At 44.6% G+C, this 22,392-nt stretch overlaps 1 protein-coding gene across 1 annotated transcript in view; it reads left to right on the top strand.

Annotated features, from left to right (window-relative positions):
* The window catches only part of SLC4A4 (solute carrier family 4 member 4), a 307,465-nt gene that overhangs the window by 215,822 nt on the left and 69,251 nt on the right, over positions 1–22,392 (top strand). The window contains exons 12-13 of the mRNA XM_006018773.3: positions 880–1,054; positions 18,301–18,434. Of these exons, the coding sequence (XP_006018835.1) occupies positions 880–1,054; positions 18,301–18,434 (309 nt within the window). The remainder of the gene's footprint in view (positions 1–879; positions 1,055–18,300; positions 18,435–22,392) is intronic.

The raw sequence follows: 22,392 nt of genomic DNA, 5'->3' as shown, positions 1-22,392 counted from the left end.
CAGCAGATCTGTTACCCCATGTATAGAAATGACCGATGTTCCACATCTAGGGACCTACCAAATTCATGGCAGAAGTAGGGTGTGTTGTGGCTCCTTTAATCTTGCAGGTTCCCTTGTGTGCCCCTCCACCACTAACTGGTGAGGGGACATGCTTGCAGCTTGCTTCTGATTGGCAGGGAGGTGAAAACTGCTGTTTTAAATATGGTGCCCTTTTTGCCTCTAGCTGCTGATTGGCTGAGGGGCCCTGGTGGCTCCGATGCTTGTTGCTGACCCTCGGGGAGGTAAAAACCATGGCATGTTTAAGACCATGGTTTTCACTTCCCTGCCAATAAGGAGGGAAGGGTGGGGCCCCTCTGCCAATCAATGGCGGGGGAACATGGAAGTCTTTCATGTTCCCCTGTGTGCCCCTGCCCCTTCCCACTGCTGTTGATTGGCAGAGGGGCCCCACCCCTCCCTCCTGATTGGCAGGGAAGCAAAAACCACGATTTTAAACATGCCATGGTTTTTGCCTCCCCTTGGGTCACCAGCAAGCATCAGGGACACTGGGGCCTCTTAGCCAGTCAGCAGGCGGAGGCAAAAATGATGCCATATTTAAAACAGCAGTTTTTGCCTCTCTGGCAATCCAAAGTGAGCTGCAAGTGCAGCCCCTTCACCAAACAGTGGTGGAGGAGCTCAGTCATGTGGGAGCCCTGCAAGATTAAAGGAGCTGCAGCACACCCCACTTCTGCCGTGAATTTGATAGGTCCCTATCCATATCTTTTCAGATGGACTGCATAGCCTCTCATTTTTTGGTGATGTTTCTGGTTTATTGTTCCTCTGGATGAATATTATTTCACTGCTTTTTACATGATTCTTCTCCTGCTCACCTTATTTTTTCAGATTTTGTGGTGGCTTATTCAAAGATATAAAAAGGAAAACACCTTTCTTTGCCAGTGATTTCTATGATGCTTTAAATATCCAAGCACTTTCAGCCATTCTCTTCATCTACCTGGCCACAGTAACCAATGCTATCACATTTGGAGGACTGCTGGGCGATGCTACAGACAACATGCAGGTTAGCAATCATTTCAAAAGTCTATAGTTAACACTGGTCCACATCCCCTTCCTCACATCTACAGTAAGATGGAAGCTGATGGGCAGTTTACAAAGACTGATTACATAGCACAAGATTTATATGGCTTCTATAACTAAAATTGACTATGCTTTTATGCCTGCTTCTGTCCTGTTAGAAACTGCAAGCATTTATATTAGATGGTATTTGAAAAATAGGAGAAAGAGAAGAAAGGATGTAGGATCATTGCCCTTTCTATATCAAAAATTATTGGAGCTGTTCAAATCTATTTGCTTGCTTTTATGTTGCTATTGTTTAAGTTGAATTAGATGCAGTAATTCTGATTCAAACTTTCAATGTCATAAGAGAACTGACTCTTACGGCATTTGGACATTGGCCCATCTAAAAAAAAATACTGCTGTGCAAAGGATTCATGATTTGGCTCAATGCTCTAAGACAGGGGTTTACAACCTTTTCTTGGTTGGTGTACCCCCTGACGGCTGGTTGAGAAGCAGGGAGTCCCCTAAGTGGGAGGGGCACAGGGGGGGTGAGGTCCCCCATGCTCAGCAGCAAAACCCTGATTGACAACCCCTGCTCTAAGAAACAGAACAAGAAGGATACATTACTATAGGTTCCTAGTGGAGAGAGGTAGTTAGTCATGTTAGTCTGCAGTTAAGCAGAGAGAGTAGAGCAAGTGGCAACTTAGGACACCTATACATGTGCATTGAGGCTGTTCTGTCTCACTGTAATTACAACGCGTCAGAGTATACTTGATTAATCAAGTCTGGTGAAGTATGTTAATTACTGTGTTCCAGCAGACTCCAGTGTCACATGTATCAGCGTCCCAGTGCTGAAAATGGGGGGAGGGGGGGGTGCTTTTACTAAAGCTTGTTCAATTAGCTTTAGTTAAAGTGTCTCCATTGCCATTTTTCAGCATGGGGATGCTGATACATGTGATGTTCTGGGCTTTTTAATTACAGTAGCTCTTGGAGCCACTCTAATTAAAGCGCCCCCACCTTGTGGAGCATGTATATAAATGTCCTTATAAATTAAGATTCTTATAGACTAAGCAAGTCTATCAGATACCACTGATTTTGGTAGATTCTTTAGTTAGGATTTAAAATACTCCTTTGGGTTTTTGAAACTGAATAAAACACATTGTTTTTAAATAATTGATTCAGTGGAAACTAATGTCAGTACCACAGTCCTGAGGGCTTGGACAGTCATTTAACTTGCCATAATAGTGTCTAAGGACCCTACGTAGCAATCATGTGAGTCTACACATGATTGCCAGCTACATCACTGTAGCAGCACACTCCCCCAGTATAACATCCTGGTATGGCGACGTAGAGGCAAAATGTAATCTGTGTTGTGCGCACGGCACAGTAACCACCTGTACTGCACTGTGCTTTAGTACTTCTAAGAGGAAGCATTAAAGCATGGTGCCATAGCAACATCGCCATACGGCAACATGTACATGCACCCTAAGTTACGTTCATACTATAGGTTTAGTTAAAGGCAAATACAGAAAAAGGGCTACCCATACTGGGCTCTATCTTTCTCTCCCCTCATGAATTACATAATAAAATTAACCAGTCTGCAGTTCATCAGACTTTGTTCTTTTCTACATTCACTTCAAAGGCTGACCTCCTGGTAAGTCCAAACACCAGTTTGATAATGGGAAATAGAAGATGAGAATGCCCTGGGTCTGGGCCACTGAAAGTTGTCTGGGTTTGGTATTGTTTAATATCTCTTAATAATTTGGAACATGAAATTAAAGCCACACTTCAGTGATTTGCAGATGACACCAAAATGAGTGGAGTTGCAGATGCTTTTTGAAGGATAGGATTAGGATTAGGATTCAGAATGACCTTGATAAGGTGGAAAAATGGCCCAGAATTAATTGCATGAAATTCAGTAGGGACACATGTAAAGTCCTGCACTTGGGATGGAACAATCACATACACAGATACACACTGAGGAATGACTGGCCAAGCTGTAGTACTACAGAAAAGGACCTAGGGGTTACAGGGGACCACAGGCTGATTATGAGCCAGCAGTGTTTTCTTCTTGCAAAAAGAGCCAAGAGTACACTGGGCTGTATTAATAAGAGCATTACTTGAAAGCCAAGGGAAGTGATCCTTCCACTCTACTGTATTTATACAAATATAAGACAACTCCCTAATAATTAGATTCTGTGTATGGAAAATTTATAATTTAGTTTCAATTTTCCAGGTTTAGAACCTAATTATTTGAGGTTTGCCTTGAATTTGTCCATCTCCCACTGCTACAGCAGGGAAAATAAATCGGGGGGGTGGGGTGGGGTGGTGGTCCTGTGGCCCCCTTGCTCTGTGTAACCCATGCTTTTTCCCTCTGCAGCCCCTCCCCCCCGTTATTGGCAGACCGTGTTCTCCCTGTGTACATGGAAGTGTGGGGCAAATGTGAAAACATTGACTTTGAAATAAACATGCCTGTAGTAATTTAGTTCATCCAGAATTGATGCATGTTATCAGTTTTTAAACTGCTGCCAATGTTAGCACAGGTACTTCATAAACACACTTTTAAGCAGCACTTTTGTACCTACTTCCATGTAGTAGAAACTTTTTTTTTTTAATTATTATAATTTCACATTTCAGGCCAAATTAGCCAAATCAGTTCCAAATTCTATCAGCTGAGAAGGCCTTAGTCATTCAAGTCTGTGGGATGCTACCACTGGCAAGTATCTTATCTCCCAGACTTTTCATCCCGGAGCTTCAGATACTCTTAAATCCATGACAGGCATCCTACATGCAGGCCACAAACCTGGAAGCCTTGGAGTTCAGGTGCCCCCTAGTCTCTCTTGCTCCTAGCTAAAAGACCATAGGAGCAAGCTAGAGGGAGCGTCCAAGAACAGTCCCCCATCACCATAAGTTGTGTAGCAGAGATCCTCCCATTGGGAGGCTGTTGTAGACTCTCATATGGGTGCCTGCCCACAGTGCAATAGACAGATTTATGCATGACATTAGTTCAATGCCAAAAGGCTCATGATTTACCATATATTTCAGTAGGATGAGCTCCACCAGAATTAACAGTTTCAAGCCATGGTAACTCTATAGCTCAGCTCTGCTTGGTATCTGTGTATATTCTAGATATCTCACATAAAGGATCTGCTAATTAGTATCCCCCCCTCCCAACTCATGACTGGAACTGGGTGTTCTTGTCATGAGTCTGGGGATCTTCCAAAATGTTATATGCAGATAAGGCATAGGGTAACTTGATTTGGCTTCACCTCATGGAGGGTTGGCCTACAATAATCATATGTGCCAGGCTGACAGAGCGGGTGACAGAGGAGCCGTTTGGTAATGTTTGCCAGACGTTTAAGGCTGGTGCAGAAACAGGAATCATTGGAAATGGGAAGGAAAGGCACTGCTCGGCTGTGGGAGTGAAGTAGAAGTCAAAATTTATGCAACATAGTGGCTCACCAAGACTTTAAAAGAGTAAGTGCTGAAGGAGGCTGCTCTCAATGGGCACTACTATATATCTGATTCAGATGTACTGCATTAATCTATCCATGCAGTAGGTTCCTTAGCCTGTTCCAAGGGCCTTATGGCTAAAGGCAAGCAAAACTTGGGGGCATCCAAACCCTAAGCCTCTGGGCTTGGGCCAGCAAGTAGGATGCCCACCAAAGGATTTGGAAACATCTGAATTTCTAGGTGCAGGTGGTGGATGTTTGCTGGTAGTAGGGCCACTTATGGTTCTGGGGTCTTAGATTTGGAATTAGTTTAGGCTAATTTGGCCTTGGATACAAAAAAATGTTAAAAAAATGTGGTAGGTTCCCCAGTGGAAATACCATGACCATCAAGGTGGTTTTCCTACTGGTAGGGGAAAACCACAAACATGGCAGGGGGCAGTGCTCTGACAAAGGAAATGCAATTAAAAGGGTACTGTGTAGTGGAGGGTTGCACCCTTGTGTGCTTGTGGACAGGACTCCCTTTGAGAGCCTCATAGTTAACCTCCCATCTCAACTTCTAATGGGAGGATCTTGGCAACATCCTGACTTTAGGGAGATGGGGAACTCCTCCCTAGCTTGCTTCTGCAGCCATACGGCTGAGGGCAAGCAAAACTCGGGGGCATCTGTACCCCAAACCTCCAGGCCTGGGCCTGCATGTAGGGTGCCCACCAAAGGATTTGGAAGAATCTGAAGCCCCAGGTGGGGGTGGAGGATGTTTGCCAGTAGCAGGGTCACATATAGTTCTTGAATGATTCACATGGATTTGAAATTGATTTAGGTGATTTGACTTGGGACATGAAAACATTTCCTTAAAAATAAAATAATAATAATTTTAAAAAGTGGTAGGTTCCCAAGGGAAATACCATGACTAAGATAATGCAATTAAAGTAGCACTGTGTAGTGGAGGGTGCACCGTTGTCTGCATGTGGACTCCCTATGAGAGCCTCATAGCTAGCTTCCCATTGGCCAGCTTCCAGCGGGAGGATCTCGGCTACATGCCGACTTTATGGAAATGGGAGGTTCCTACCTAGCTTGCTCCTGCGGCCATACAGCTGAGGGCAAGTGAAATTTGGGGGAATCTGAAACCAAAGCCTCTGGGCTTGGGCCTGCATTTAGGATGCCTGCCAAAAGATTTGGAAGTATCTGAAGCCCCAGGCTGAAAAGTCTGGAATGGAGGATATTTGTCTTTAATAGGGCCACATATGGTACTTGAGTGATTCAAAGGTTTGGAAACTGATCTGCCTAATTTGACCTGGAACACGAACCATTTTCCTTAGAAAAATGTAGGTTCCCAGCAGTATGCTTGCCCAGTATGCCATGTGATTTATAGTTATGTCCAGTGTTAGCTGCATTTAATCAGCTTCATAGTTAGTTTCCATAACTAAACACAGGCCATTTTTGGCAGCAGTTGAATGATGGACAATGTATTTAATGGGGTTTCCTTGTATGCAAATGTAAAATGAGGAGCTTTCTCCTCCTTCTCCCACGCTGATTGGAGAAAAAAACCTCATTTTATATTTGAGTAAGTATGGTATTTGTTACTGGTAAAGCCTTGCCTGGAATACTGCATCCAGTTTCAGACACTGCACTTCAAGAAAGATGCACACAAATTGCAGAGTACAATGGAGAACAAGCAATTTTCTTAGATTTCTAGGAAACGTGATTTACAAGGAAAGGAGGGAATGAGATTATTTAATATGGAGAAAACAAGACTGAGGAGGGAGATTTGAAAACAGGGTTCAAATACCTGAAGGGTGTTTCTAAAGCAATATAACAACTCTTGAGTAAGCAAAGCAGCAGCCACAACAGTAGACTGCACACCCTTCAAGGACAAAAGATAGAAAATGATCCAAAAAGAATTGACTGCCCTGAAATTCAATAAGGACACATGCAGAGTCCTGCACTTCAGATGCTTTGCCTAAGTTCATTGTACTGCCACAGTGATGGGGAGTGGGTAATAATTTAGCAGTTTAAGGCCTACTTTTTCAGAGTGGAGTTGGGGAAGAAATTCTCCCTGGCATTTTTCTCTGAGGTTTCCATTAGCAGAAGGTTATCTCTTGGGCCTCCATAAGGACCCACTGGTGAAAGCTGCTGAAGGGCTGCAATTAACTGGCTGTCTATATCCCCTTGCTATGCATTCTTGCCTACTTTTGGGTCTGCTTTTTCTTCACAAAAGGCTTATGTCTGTTACTTGTTGCTGCTGCCCGTCCCTTACACAACCCCGTGCCTCTAGAGGCCCATGCTGTGAGACATTGAAACAAAGTGACAATAGAACAGGGTAGGTTTTCAAAAGAATAGTTGATAGTCCTTATTGCCCAATAGGAACATTCTGTTATCTCTCACAATATTGCAACTGCCAGGTGCAGAAAATGGTGTATAAATACATTTCTTTTAATATCTGACATGCTGTGTTAAAAGTTATTCTTCCAAGAACCCTATGAACCTTTCAGTGTTCATATTTGAACATACTGCCTTCCTCAGATTTTGAATCTGGAAATCATTTGGTGAACATGAGAATGTTGTTTTTCAAAAGCATTGCTGAGAATCTGAGCGCCAAGACTTTGCACATGAGGGAAGGTGCAAAGGGAAAAAGAAGAGAAGGGAGAGAGAAAATAATTTAGTGCATTGTTCTGCTGTTTACCTGGCATTGGAGGTAACCCAGCTAGGACCTTTCTCTTGCTGGGACAGAAAAAACACCCTGTAGAAAGGCAAAATATACAAAGACAACACGGTTTTAAATGCAAAGTGGCTTACTTTTATTTTAAAAAAGACACCAGTTGGCACTCTGTAGTTAAATACATTGTTTTAGAAACCCAGCGGCTCTTCAGCAAACATAATTGAAACGTAACAATTGATGACAAAATTCTGGAAGAAGCAAAAAATAAATCATGAACAAGTCCCAGGAATGCTCTTTTTCTTTCCCGTCTGATATTTGTTCTCAAAGACTGTGAATTTAACTTCTAAATGTGTCTCTCACCCCTTTGCATCTTCGAAAACATGGGTGGCTAGCCTATAACATGAGTGCCAAATGTTGCATGGGGCAGCCTTTGTGTGTGGCACACAACAGATCAAAGAGGAGTCAGGTGGAATAGTGGCAGATAGGGTAGGGAGTAAAAAGTAGAGCAGCAAATCAGTTAGGAACACAGGTTAGGAAGCAGAAATCAGAGCAGGCAGGGAAGGGGATTGGAATGACACTCGGAGAGGGAGTGTAGGGGTGATTTGTGCACTTCTGCAAAACATTTTGGCTTCCACTGCTCTAGATCTAGTGACCATAACATTAATATATGGTGTAGTTTTGTTAGAACTACCATCTTTCTAAGCCTTCTTCCACCACTGTACTCCTCCCAGTGGCAGGATTGGTGGGACAGCTAGTGTAGAATCAGCTACTACCCCTGCCCCAAGGAGTGTTGGGCAACATAGTGGTAGTAACATCAATTGCCCCTCTACGTTAATTTTGCACCCAAGTCACAAAGGGGTTGTAGGATGTTGTTAGAAAAATGCTGTTATAGCAGAAGTGTATGTCACTTCCCCAGGTACAAAAGAGGTGGGTTAGCCATGTTAGTCTGAAGTCAAAGGGAAGATAGGTCAGGGTGGCACCTAGAGACTGACTGGTTTAGAGAGGCATAATCTTTCATAGGCAACAACCTACTTTCTCAGATACTAGGGCTCCATCTCTATTGTCTGTGAAAACTCTCTGAACCAGTTAGTCTCTAAGGTCATGCCATGAGTTAGTCTCTAAGTTCATGCCAGTCATACCTCTTTGAATCAGTTAGTTTCCAAGGTGCCATCCTGTCCTACTTTTTGTGTCACTTCAAAAGTGTTTCTGCTGTTAATAAGATTCCTCCAATGTATCTTTAGGGAGTATGGGCAAGCCTTAAAATACCTTCTCCAGGTTTTTGAAAGTGTATAGAAATCTTAGTTCCTGTATGGAATGCTGAGTTTGCCTGTAGATGGTGTCAGTCATGGCTTGATTTTCAGTGCACAAACTGAATGGAACAAGTCTGCCATGCTCTTTAACTTTGGATTAATTCTGTTTCTTTGTCTTCATTGGGAAAGGGAGAGAAATAGATCAGTGCTGTTTGTTGCTTTAAGTCATTATACTGGAGAATGTATTCCCAGTGTCTGACTCTTCCCCTGGTCTCTCTCAAGTTGCTTATTCCAGTGGCACACAATAGTGGAAAAGTTGAATCTCCCTTCCCCATCCAGTGAGGACACAGCCATGGCTTTGTTGATCAGACTGTTGTGTGCATGTACTGGTATAAAAACAACTTGAGCACTAAGTAAACACTTCAGGCTCTTACCTCCTGTAAAACTGGGTGTGTTCTCTGGGAGCATGGATAAAAGTACCTTGTAAGTGGTTTAAAAGAGGAGAGGGGCCTGCCACTGAGGAATGCATATCAACTCTGGTAACTATTATATCTGCACGATCCCACAGCAATATGAATTTAGATAAATCACTCTAACTTTGACCTGAATGAAGCAAGATTGAAATTGCAGTGGTTTGGCTATGCTTGCACCACTACAGAATCATACATATGTAACAGTTATCACATAATAGCTTATATCAGTCTCCTTTTTGATATCAGTATAATAGTAACAGTGATATAATCTGTCTGTACCCAGGTTGTCTATGGTTAGCTTTGAGTAACACCACAGTGGCCAGTGACCTACCTGAGAGTTATATTTGCTTATCTGTGTTCATTTGGGAATAAATTCACTCTTTGTATGGGCAGCAAGGAGGAAGAACCAAAGGAGAAAAGAGATATAGCAAGATTGGAACCACCAATAGCTTTGGCTGAGAGAAGCAAGAGAGGAGCATATGTGTCTTTGAATGTGATTTCTGTTTTGATTAAAAGTGGCCTCACCCTCAGTGCAATGCCTGGAATATCTATTATAGGAAAACAGCCTGAGATTGTCCTCCCTGCTGTCTCTATAACTGCTTTGGAGATGTTTCTTACAGTACTCTGAGTTGTTCTATCTCTGATTTGATTATTCTTTTGTCAGTGTTTTCATTCACTTTCAGGGCAAAAATAAATGGGCAAACACTTTTTGCTTGGTAGGGCTGAAACTCTGGCTTATCAAAAGAGGCCATATTATACATGCTAGCCCAGGTTGATATTCCTGTGGTAGCTGCAGTTATGTAACTTTTCTTTCACCAATTTGTTGCTAACCACATTATTGAGGTTGTTCCTCTAATAAATGTAAAAGCCCAACTCTCTCTGAATACCATCCACTGATGGATTAGCAGGCTATAGATAGTGTGACTGTAATAAACGTTTATCCCAGGGGTGATTGCGATGCCCCTGGTGGCTGCTCAGCCTGTGCTTTGCCCTCACTCATCAGGCTTCCTCCTCTTCATCTTTCCTGCCACACCTTGTTCTTAGCTTTTTAGAAAGGGAGGCTGCCCCAGGGATCCCTGATCTCATGTAGGCATTCAGATGTCTATTTCACCTTAAGTGCTTATAACATGGCTCTGACTGCCCTTTACACCATGACCATGCGTCGCAGGCATTATCAATCATATTATTCATTAGCCCTCTTGGGCCATGGCCTCAGTCCCTATGACTGGGCCTCCCTGCCTGGGCACTTTGCCTACCTGTAGCTTCTAGGTTTGGCTTCTCCACCTGGGCACGTCACCTCTTACAGCTACTCATGAGCACAGGATCTTAGTTTGCATTCTCCACCTGGGCACTTTGCCTATGCAGACTACTCCTGGGCACTTCATACTGCCCAATCAGGCTCCTACCTCTTCCCCCTCCTGGGCTTTAGCCCCCTGGCCCTGGTCTCTGGGCTTCTTTACCCTATCTGTGCCCCTCTCCAGGTTGCCCTATTCATGGTCTTTGGCTTTGCTCCCGTGCCTCTGTACCTACTCCTGGGCCTGTTGGAGCCTCCTCCACCCCTAAGTCCCGTCCACAAACTCCCAGTGCTCTCAGGGCTAGACTACTCAACCAACTCAGGCCCTGAGTTTATATGCTGATAGCCCAGCCCCTTGTCAGTCAAGTGACTCCCATGATTGCCACCTGAGCCCTTACTGCAGCCTCATCTCCTCTTAAAGTGACAGATGTGCATTAAGCATTGTGTCACAGTGACCATATGTCCAATTTGGCCAAGACAGTCCCAGATTTCATAAGCCGTGTTGGCATCCTGGCTGGTTGGTGAAAATTGAATCAAAAGTCCTGGAATAACAGGGATGTGGGGCAGTCTGCTGGAGCAGCATGGTGTGCCAGGCAGGTGGGCGGGTAGGCACCACTGCTGCTATGTTGGAGTGAGGCAGGCAGAGTGGAGTGGTGCCCAGCCCAGCCTGGCACCTGCCTCCAGCCGCTGCTCAGGAAGAGCCAGGCCAGGCACATGCGGGCAGGGTGGGGCCTGCTTCTCAGCAGTGCCTGCCCACCTGCTTGGTGGGTATACCATGCTGCTCTGCTTCTCTGCCAAACTGTGCTCCATGCCCCTGCTTGCCTGTCTCTGCCTCCAGCAGTACTGATGACTTGGGTGGGGGGGAGGTGACAGTGTCCTGGATTTCTTTAAACATAATATGGAAATGCTCACTATAGAGAATCTGGTCTCCTGGTGAGCTTTCTTTCACCCTCAGCTTTCACTTGATAACCTGCATTATTTGAAAAGGGCTTTGTGTGCATTGGAGAAATAGTGGGATTCTGCAGGGTACAGCAAAGAGGGGTAAAACTGTTTACCCAGCTCCCTTGGTTGCTTTGGAAGTTTTATATGCTCCTGCCTCCCTTCCCCTTTTACTAGCAGAATGTTAGTTGAGCATTCTGTCTGTTCAGATCTTCTTTTACGATCGGGTAATGTGGTGGGATTTTGAAATGCACTTATGTTTGGCCCAGCTCCGCTCCTGTCTGAAGTCAATGGTAATTGACTCAAACTGGGATCAGAGTCCAGGCCAACATGGAAGACTTTTGAAAATACCAGAAAAATGTTAAGTTCCTGAAGTGGCCATTTTTAAGTTGGTATATAGAAGTCTTTTTTTTCTATAAGAAACCTATGAGCATGGCAGTTTGCTGTCTTTTATTATCAAAACCAAATCTGGTAAGGGTTAGAAGCTGCTGCAGAAACAGCCTTTTCAGAGCAGAGAGATTCTGTTTATCTCTGTTATATGAATAAAGAGAAAAAAGACACATTTGTCAAAAGTTAAGGTCATCTCTAGAGGTATATTTCTGTATTACAAGCATTAAAGCTTAGACTGGCCTTCATCTGGTATATATTGGCGTACACCGATCAGCTCCAAGGGAATGAGGCTGATTTATATCACTTGAAGGTCTGGCTCTAAAAAGTTATTTTCCAGTAATCTGTCACCTCTGAAAACAGTATTTTTCAGTTGCTGGATACTGTTACAAATTATGCCTTTTGTTTCTGGTAGATGGTTATATAACTGTTTCTAGGATGGGTACTCAGAATCCTCTCCGCCAATAACTTTTTTTTATCATGGGGACCTGGCCAGGGGAGATAACTGATCTTCCCAACTGTTCTTTAAACCTTACATCAAGGTGTAATGTTTCATTAAAATGCACTATCCTTAGCTGCAGACATTTTAAGGAATGTAGGGGAAAAGGGATTCCAGAGGCACTGGAATCCATCCAGGCTGTTGGCTGTGAATGAGCTCGCTGTGAGTAATGCCAAGCGAGGGAGGAGGAAACAACTTATATAAATACCATTTATTTGTTGAGAGAAATGGCCTTCGCTGACAATTGCCCTGAGCGTCCCTACAAATTCTTGTAGTCTTTGCTCTGAGTTTTCCATTGGAATTGCTCATAGCCTCAGTAACTTGCAGGAATGGGTGGTTCAGGGGTTTAAAAAAATGCAGCTACTAATGATTTGCCACTGGTATTTAAAGATGGAAAAGACGAAGGGTATTTTCTAAAACAGTGGAGCTCAACCTTTCTGCCTGGTGGGCTGGATTGGCAGAGCCCAGTCTGCCCGTGGGCCGGGTTGAGCCAGTGTTCCTGATCAGTGCTCAGGTTAGGCACAGTGGGCACCATCTGAGTGTGTGTAGGGGGGGCAGGCTGGCCTCAATTTAGCCTGTCAGGGGAAAGGAGCTTGACTGGGTCCTATTGAGAGGGAAGGGAGCATGGCCAGGGCCCAGCCTGGCCCTGCAGAGAAGGAAAGGGATGTGGCCTGGCCTTGTGGGGGATGGGGATAGAGGAGGGACTATGGCCAGGCCCCAACCTAGCCTGGTGGGGGAAGGGGACATGGTCTGGCTCCAATTTGGACCCATGGAGAGAGAAAGGAGCATGGCCCAGCCCTGATTCAGCAGGGGGCAGGGGAAAGTGTCCCAGTCCTGTAGAGGAGGGGATTACAGTTTGGGGTTTGGGAATTTGGCAGGGGAGAAGGTGGCCACCACTCCACTACCAAATTTTGTGACCCATGGGTAGCCCCACGATGGTTCCACAGGCCAGGGATTGAGTACCCTTGCTCTATGCTAGTGGTCCCTAACCGGTTCACGATCGACAGGTCGATTGTGGAGCCTCTTTTGGTTGATCCTGGCCTGGGAGGGCTGGACATGTGCATGCATTCACACGCACACTCCCTTCCCCTCCCTCCCTAGCCCAGCAGGTCAGTCTGTGCAGGGGAGGGAAGGGGTGGAGGCCAGATTGAGGCCCCCGCAGTGAGGAATGGATGGTGCAGCTCAGCCAGAAGCAGGGGATGGTGGGTGGGGCCCCAGCCCAGCCAGGTCATGGGAGGATTGGAGCCTGGGGGGAGTCATTGGGGGGAGGGGGGGGGGCAGGGTTCCTGCTGCTGGGTGCACCCTGGAAGAGGCCCTCGGGGCACATGCCCCCTTATCTCTTCACAGGGCAGAGGCAGCTGCTGCTGCACCTTGAGCCTTGCTGCAGCTGGCCACGTGCGGACACAGTTCAGTGCAGCAGCGGGACTCACGTGGGGTCAGGCCCTGGCCCGGCTGGGTCTCGGAGGATCTGGTCATCCAGGGGAGCATCAGGGGGCTCTTGCTGCTGGACGCAGCCCATCAGAGGCCCCAGGCCTCCTCCCCCCCCTAAGCTGTGCTGAGGACAAAGGTGGGTAATGCTGCGGGCTGCCCACTGCACCCCAAGCACAGGTGGGACAGGGGGCCACCATCGGGCTGTGTCCATCAGTGGGAGCCCCCCTCCCCTCTCCCCCAGACCGCAGAGAGTCCCAGACCTGGCTGGGCTGGGGCCTGACGCCACATACATTTCTGCTAAACTGAGTAATCAAACCTGAGTTAAAAATTCCTGTTTTTCCTGTTAGCGGTACACAGCCATCATGATAATAGATCTGATCCTGTAGTCACATATACATAGGAATAAGGGTCAGTCTGTATGTTATCTAACTGCATAGTCAGGAACTCTTATTGGACTACATTCTGGGTTATAGTCAGGAAAGTGCCTTACTAGCAAATTTGTTAACTAAGATACAGAACTGACAAGCATGTAGGCACATGCTTAGGTCTACCCCTGTGTAGTAGGGGTTAACATTTTTTCAGTACACAAGAAAGGGAGAGGAATCACAGTTTGACTGAAGTATCCTACCTTCAATTTTTAGCTTAAAATGTTGAGAAACTGAACAAATGTAGTCTGTGGCATCACAAGATGACAAAATGTGACATCTCATGGTGCTGTGTTCACTGTTGCTCTTCAGATTGTAACAGAATGTAAGAAGAGAGGTGACAATTATATCTGTATTTAATGGTACCTGATAACAAGTTACAATTTCACCTGTAGTATCCACGTGCTCCTATAGCAATACAAGTCTAGTAAAGCCATTGCAACTTCAGTCCTGTTTCATTCAGGAATAATGATCCAGCTTACTTTTACCACTATAGAGGCATGAAGACGTAGCAGTTACACCATAACAGTGACGGTGTGCTTCTCCCCATCTTTTACTGAAGTGGTTAAAGTCGTTTTAAAGAGTTTTTTTTATAGCTGTCCATAGCTTTTAAAATGGGACTGAGACATAAAACTAAGTACTGATCCAGCAAATGGATCTATTAGTGTGAGCAGTATAATGCAGTGGTTCTTAACCATTTTTTAAACCTTTTTTTTTTTTCAACACTTTTTTTTTACTACAGAAAAATAGTAAAGCAACTCTTCTGTTGCAAAGAGCCCAGAAAGACTGAAATGAATGTTTTTAACAATTAGGATTCTTAGTTGAAATCTCTGGGTGTATGTTGTAAATCATGTTTGCACATCTAACAGTGCTATGATTGTGTGGCACCCCATGACATCATTGAAAGGATCTCAAGATATATGCCAGGGTGCCGTTACACACTGATGGAAAATCACTGGTCTAACGATAGGGTCTGGGCCTTGGCTATTATTGGGGGAGATAGGGGCAGTGGTTGCCATGATACTCAGTACAAAGCTTGATATAAAAAGCTAAAGAATAGGACTCCTTTATAACTCATATCTATAAGTTATTTTATTAATAGAATACAATATTCCATGATTCCTGTTTTGCTTCTTCAAGCACAGTTTATCAAAATGTAGTGAAAGTTTCCAGTACAGAGTTTGCAATAAATCTAATGGCTCCATCTTACATTTATAACTAACAGAAATGGAAACTGTTAGCTCCTTTTAAAAGAAGAGCTGGATTAAAGTAAAATATGGCCCTTAAAAATGTCAGCCTGATCTCTGTAATAAGTCAAACATGTCTGTGTTGATTCAAGAGGGAAAGGCCTGTGTAGTATGAGTTGATTCCAAATGAAAGATATCATGTTTAAGATGCTGAGATTGAGAAGTTTTTTTTTCCAGACATTCATGGTGATATTGCATCAGTGCACTGTGCTTCCTTGTGTTAGTGAGTCTCTCTTCATGATGGTGAATTGGTACCGGTTGAATACAAGCCAGTTTACCCATGGCTATGTATTTATAGGCTTTGAAATCTGTATTCACTGTCAAAAGAAGGGGTTGATGGGGAAGAGAGGTTGGAAAATAAAGCAGTAAGCAAAGTATTTCTCCCTAGCAATGTTGAACCTTACTCTACAATTTTGGGACTAGGGAAGGTTTGTTTTAAGGCACCAAACTGGGACTTGTGAGATCTAGGTTCAGCTTTTGCCTCTGCCAGAGAATGTCTTTCTAATCTTGGGCATGTTATGGTCGTGTTAGAGTGATGTTGTAGCTATGATGGTCCAGGAATTGAGAGATACAAGGGTTTTTTAGGATGATATATTTTATTAGACTGACTATACAGTTGGGATAGACTTAAATCTTGGGCATGTCACTTCTCTCTTTGCACTTTGGATTGCCAACTGTGACGTGCAGGTGGTAGTAGATTCTCTCCTTTACCATTTACCTGTCTTGCCTGTAAACTCTTCAGGGCAGAGTTTCTTACCAAGCATTTCTACATTTAGGCCCAAAACATGGCAGAGGCCATCAGGTGCAGCGCCATATACAAATTGTATCAGCCAGAGAAACCTTGCTTGGAACTGCCTAGCTTGCATGGTTCTGCTTCTAGGAAAGACGAGGATAAATGAAAAACAGGTATGGAAGATGAGTAGAAAAACCTATAGGGAGGGCCTTGAGACCTATAGCTGGGGCCTTGAAAACTTTCCCAATACTGATGTGGTGTAAACAAAACTTCAGGTAGCCTAGCAGTGGGAGAGCAGTAGCTGAGTGCTGGTGACCACTTCATCTGGAACTGTTTTTGATTGAAGCCCTGCAATGGAGAGAGAAGCATTTCAGCTGCTCTACACTAATGCTGGGTTCAAAACAATGGAAAATTTTCAGGAAAAAAATCTGTGGAGACATGGCCACAATGGCAAGTTCCTATCCCAGCTAAGATGGGGGCATAGAGCTTTCTCCACAGCACCCTTTTATTGCTGTTGCTGGTTATGTGTAATGGGTAATTTTTAAAACTTGGCAGAACATTTAGAAGAGTTGATGACAATAAACTGCTCCATTTAAAAGAGTTTGGGAACAATACCCATTACACCAAACCAGCTATACAAATTGGGGAGCATGGTATTTATAGGCATTTCAGCCCATTTTGCAAATGAAGAAATCATTGATACGAATATGTTGTGACTTTTTAAAAATAGGTCTGAGTACTTAGTGTCACAGTATCCTTCTATCTAAGAAAAGGTCTCTTTTCTTCTGTAATTTGACATGGTACTCAAGTAGTGATTTTCATGTGACTAGTAAATATTTTGTAAGCAAAAATTATGAATACCCCTACTTTGTTTCTGAAAGTCTTAGAATTATTTTAAAATCATATTTTAGTCCTTTCAAAAGTATAAACAATATAGTCGTTTGTTAAAAGTTCAGCTTACGTATAAGTACTATTTAAAAAATATTTTGTGCAGGTATACCATATACTATTGACCTATTACCACTATCACTCTTAATTAGTATGTTCCAGTACCATTTCTGTTACACAAGTGTGTGCCCTGTTAGCAGTTCAGTTTATATTTTTATATTACTGTTTTAGCGGCATTTTATCTATGTTTTGCATTATAGAAATAAGTATTATTTAGCTATAACTACTATGAAAATCGAAGAAAATGTATAACATATATTTATAATTCCTTAAGCTATTTTGTTTCAAATATCAAAGGGAATTGTAGATACTTTTTAACATTGAATCTATACATATGGCATCTTGATTTATATGTATGGCATCTTAACATTTCAGAGCTATATAAGATAATCTAATTGATTTTGAGTCTCAGTTTAAACAGTTATGAAAAGAGGAATCATATGCCATATTTTATTGCATGCAACACACACCTGTATATAATACACATCTTGTATTTGAAAGACAGAATTAAGAAGAAAAGATTTTTCCAGAGTTACGGCTGCGTAGAGCAGGGACAGAGCCTAAACTTAAGCTGATTTACCCTCCCTTTCCTGGTTAACTAAAGCTCAAATCCTTGCTGCTGCTGAAGATGGGTGTCCATGGGTGGATTAGAATTTTAAAGGGAGCTATAAGGCTAAAAAATAGGAGAGACCAGGGGTAGCTAACAGACAGCAGTATTACCCTGAGAAAAATTAGCTTGATTCATGTAACATCAAGACCATTAAAAAGGTGAGACCATCGTTGACAACACGGGAGTGAAGCACAATGATCCATTAAATCAACTAACTCCCTCAGCTGTCTGAATAGTAACGTAACAACTGCTGCACTGTGGAGCAGAAGTCAAAGCAGAGTGCTTCTATCTTGAGTAGAAAATCGGCTTCCCTTCTTAATACATGCACCCAAATTGGGGTGGGGAGAGGCTAATTTGGGGTAAAAAGGTATATGTTCTATGCAAGAAAATAAGGTATATTTGGGAAGTCTCTACTCTCTCCTCATAAAAACTGGCCTTTGTCAAGGGACCTCATCTCTGTAACCTCTGTAGAGTTTCATTGTTCCCAACACTGTTGTCTGATGGCTGGAATTATTTACAGTGCAAGGCACTAGCTTCCGTACTGTAATAACAGTGAGGTTTGTTTTCAAGGGGGCTTGTTTTCATATCCTTTGGATGCTTTTTAAGTTTTTTCTAAATAATAAAAATAATGTAATGTTACAAAGTCTGTGAGTCTGTGGAATAGCCACAGTGGTTACCCAGTCATCATAAGTGATAAGAGATTATTGGATATTTAATAACTGAATGCTACTATACTAGACTCTACTGTTTTGGAAGGGGGCAAGCACTCTACCTCTGGTCTCAGGCTCATTGCCACACCACATGCATGGAGTTGTTCCAGTACCCCATCTTCTTCCATTAGCCCTTACAGAAAAGAGTGAGGTGGGTATACCATTGAAATTAACTTCTGTGCTGTGTCCACTGTAGGGTGTGCTGGAGAGCTTTCTGGGCACAGCAGTCAGCGGAGCCATCTTTTGCCTTCTTGCTGGTCAGCCACTCACAATTCTGAGCAGCACAGGACCTGTCCTTGTCTTTGAAAGACTTCTCTTTAATTTCAGCAAGTAAGTAGGTTGGAGGGAAGCAGGGGTGGAGGGTGGGAAAGGGCAGGATTTTCAATGCTAATTGTTAGTGTGGCTATGCAATACTAAAGAGTCTGTGGAAATGTATACTGTGATTCAGTGTTTTATTTGTCCAGGGATGAGATTGCTATAAAACTGGCTGAGATTTCCAGAACTTCGTGAATACCATGGATATGGATTGGAATTTTGGCTGTTGAAAATCTCAGCTAGTGTCAGATTTTAGGGGAAGCTTTGCCAACCTGTAGTAATCTAGACAAAACTGGAGTAAAGGGTATTATTGGTGGGAGTTGGCATAGAGGGTTCCTTTAATCATACTTAGGGCCCTATCAAATTCATGGTGGAAGTGGCGTGTGCTGCAGCTCCTTTAAAATGCAGGTTCCCCTGTGCGCTCCCCCCCTGCGGCTGATCGGTGTAGGGGCCCCACTTGCAGCTCATTCCTGACTGGCAGGGAAGCAAAAACCATGGTTTGAAACATGATACTGTTTTTGTCTCCCCGCTGGTCAGCAGCAAGCAGTAGGGCCACCGGGAAGGCAAAAACAGCACCATGTTTAAAACTGTGGTTTTCACTTCCCCGCCAATCAGGAACGAGCTGCAAGGAGACCCCTCCACCAATCTGTGGCAGGGACCGCGTGGGGAAACGTGCAAGATTCAAAGAGCTGCAGCACATACTCCTTCTGCTGTGAATTTGGTAGGGCCCTGATCATACTGCAGCACACAAGGAGGAGTAGATTCTCTCATACGAAATAAAGGCATAATCCCACTGTCAGTGGGTTTAGTGACTAATGTCCCACTGACTTTAGTGGCAGGAAGATATTACCTTAAAGCCATTCTCATTTGGAATACTAACTAATTACCAATAAAAGGACATGCAGAGATGTCTATAGTTATAGGTTTGTCATCAGCATGTTCAAGGGACTTAAAAGCTTAACCCCACTTCCACCTGGAAGTGCTTTTCTTTTAATATTTACACTGAAGTAACATCTAATACAACAGAGCCCTGCTTGGTTGTGTTCTTTTTTCAGTAAAGGAATACAAGTACTGGGACACCTTGGAGGTTACTGTTCTAAAATAAGATTTATTATTGATTTGCCCAGTTGTACTGCTGACATTTTTAGATGCAGTATAAAATCTTGTGCTTTGGAAGAAAGAACATGACATTAACACTTTCTAGTCTCACAACAGAGAGAGAACTTACAATATTATGTGTTTGGACTTCAAAGCACAAAAGGAAGAACTTTTGAATGTAAAGCATAATGGATTCTCTGTCAAAGCATTTGACTGTAATACGGAACAGTTGTTTAACTGCCTGCAGATATGTATAGAAAAGGCCTATTAAATTATTGACCCAAACTTGGCTGTGGATTGCAGTAAGACAGAAGAGTGTCCTAATATGTTAGGTTGTATAACTGTATTCCTTTTTTCATCGTCTTGAATGTTATAGGAAAATTAATCTTTTGTGAGGGATCTGTAATCCGAGTTGATAATTCTAATTCCTTAAGTGATTTTCTTTGAGATGTTCTAATGTGACTATGTCTGTCTCTTCCTTATACCACTTAGAAAATGTTAGACATATTTGTTCATGGTTTTGTGATGCAGAATATACATTTGTACACTCTCCATTTTTGCAGTTTTGTATCACTTACATTTTGAAGGGGTATAATTTAATTTGATTTCTTCCTTTACCTGACTGCATTTTGAATTGTTGTAGCTGTGTGCAAAAATGGTGAGGCACAGTTTTAAAGGAGACCTCAGAGCACCTGGCAACCTCAGTGTCTTGGGGTGTCTATACATGAGCGTGGAGGCTGTTCCAACATGCTGTAATTACTGCGTGTTGGAACAGATTGAATTAATCGATTCTGCTGGAGCGTGGTAATTACTGTGCTCCAGCCAGCCTCCTAATCTCATGTATCAGCATCCCTGTGCTTCAAAGTGGCAGTGGGAGTGCTTTAAAACTCATCAAATGAACATTAGATAAAGCACCCCCACCGTCATTTTGAAGCATGGGGACTCTGATGCACAAGATGCTCTGGGGACTTTAATTAAAGCCACTCTAATTAAAGTGCCTTTGCCCTCAGTCCCAGAGCACGTGTACAGAAAGCCTTGGTGTCATAGTTTGGGTAGCGTGTTATCATTTTGTTGTTAGCTTTGGAGCACATATGGTCACTCACTCTTTTCTGGCCTCTCTGCAGTAGAACCATATACATTTCAGCACACTGAGGAGTTCAGCATGGAGCAGAGTAGTGCCCATTAAGCCACCTCTTAAATGCTTTATTCTGTTCTGCACAAAACTTAATGCTGTATTAGACTAGAAAGTCATACTGAGGTAGGGATCTCATTTGTTTCCATAACAGAAACAATCTTGTATTCACTAAACTTCGTAATCAGCAGGGATCCTGGTTTTCCCTGATTAAAAAAATAACAAACTGTTTGATAAAAAAAAAAATCCCCAAATCCATGATTAAAATTAAAGGCCCCCCACAGGTCCTCCCCCAGCCCTGCTGGTGCCCCTCACTCCCTCCACAACCCTCCCAGCCCTGCTTGTGCCCCTCACTCCCCCACAAAAGCCCCCCAGCCGCCCCCCCAGCCCTACTGGTGCCTCTCACTCCCCCATAGCAGCCCCCCAGCTCTGCTGCTCCTCATTCCTCCCCACAGTCCATCAGCCCTACTGGTGCCCCTCCCTCACCCCACAGCCCCCTGGCCCTGTTCATGCCTCTCACTCCACTCCCCCCACTTCCCACAGCTCCCACAGCCTTGCTGGTGCCCCTCACCCACCACCCCCAGCCCCTGCACCCCCAGCCCTGCAGGAGAAGGCCCCCAGCTGCCAGGGCTATGTACATGGGTCCGTATCCCCCTGACCCTGCTCTCCCCTGTTGCCTACTGTGGGCTCAGGTGGGGTGGCTCCCCACCCCTGCGTGCACTCCCAGGGGGCAGAGGGGACCCACACCCTCCAGATCTGTGCATGGGGCAGGCGCAAGCTGCAGGCACTGTGCTGGGTGGCATCTGCTGGGCTGCGGAGGCCCCAGGGGAGGGAAGCAGTGAGGAACGAGTAGTGGTAAGCAGCTTCTCTGTGCAGCCTCGGTGTTCCCTACCACCCTGCTTCCTTCCCTTGGGGCCTCTGCGGCCCGGCAGGTGCCACCTGGCATGGCAGGGAGCACTGGAGCCGAGTGGAGAAGCTGGTCGTCCCACATTGCTCTGGTGATGTGCCTCCTGGGTCTGGGGCTGCGCCCCTCAAAGCAGTGACAGGTGCAGGAGGCACGTCACTAGGGTAGCGGGGGTGGAGCTCACATCAGCGAGGAGATCACTACACAGCCATGCTGTCCCCAGCTGCACCAGGTTGTGCCCATTGGTTTGTGGAGGCCCCAGGGAAGGGAAGCAGGGTGGGAGCCTGCACCCGCAGCCTTTGCTTGCCCTGCATACAGATCTGGGGGATGCAGGTCCTCCTGCCCCCTGGGAGTGCATGCAGCAGCAGGGAACTGTCCCTCTGCCTCCCCCAGATGAGCCACTCGCAGCCCCATCCTGCTCCCCGCTGAGGCCCTGCAGCTGCCCATTGTGGGCTCCCGGCCCCAAGTCCCGCTCAGCTGGGCAGCAGCTCCAGCCCTGCCCAGCTCCCGTCCTTCCTCCCTACAGGGACCTCTATCTCCCTCTCCCCCCCTTACCTGCTGGAGCTGCTCTGTAAGCTGCCTGGGGCCATGTGCATGTCTAGCAGGTGTTGCCCCTTGTCTCACCCCCTCCCTCCTGCTCCCTCCCAGCTCCCTGCAGGCTGGAACTCTGCCAGCCTGCAGGGAGCTCATTGCAAAATGGCAAAATCCTCAAGTTTTTCTTGTAAAATGAGAAATCTGTGTTTGCCTCTGGTAAAAGGTAAAATCTGTGGTTTATTCCGTTTTTCCGTGGGAAACGGAAAATCTGGATCCTTGCTAATCAGTTAAATTACTTCCCCAAG

This window comes from Alligator sinensis, unplaced genomic scaffold (genome assembly GCF_000455745.1).
Source record: "Alligator sinensis unplaced genomic scaffold, ASM45574v1 scaffold222_1, whole genome shotgun sequence".
Taxonomy (NCBI): Eukaryota; Metazoa; Chordata; order Crocodylia; family Alligatoridae; genus Alligator; species Alligator sinensis.
The sequence above is the reverse complement of the archived record's forward strand: the minus strand, read 5'-3'. Positions and strand labels throughout refer to the sequence as shown.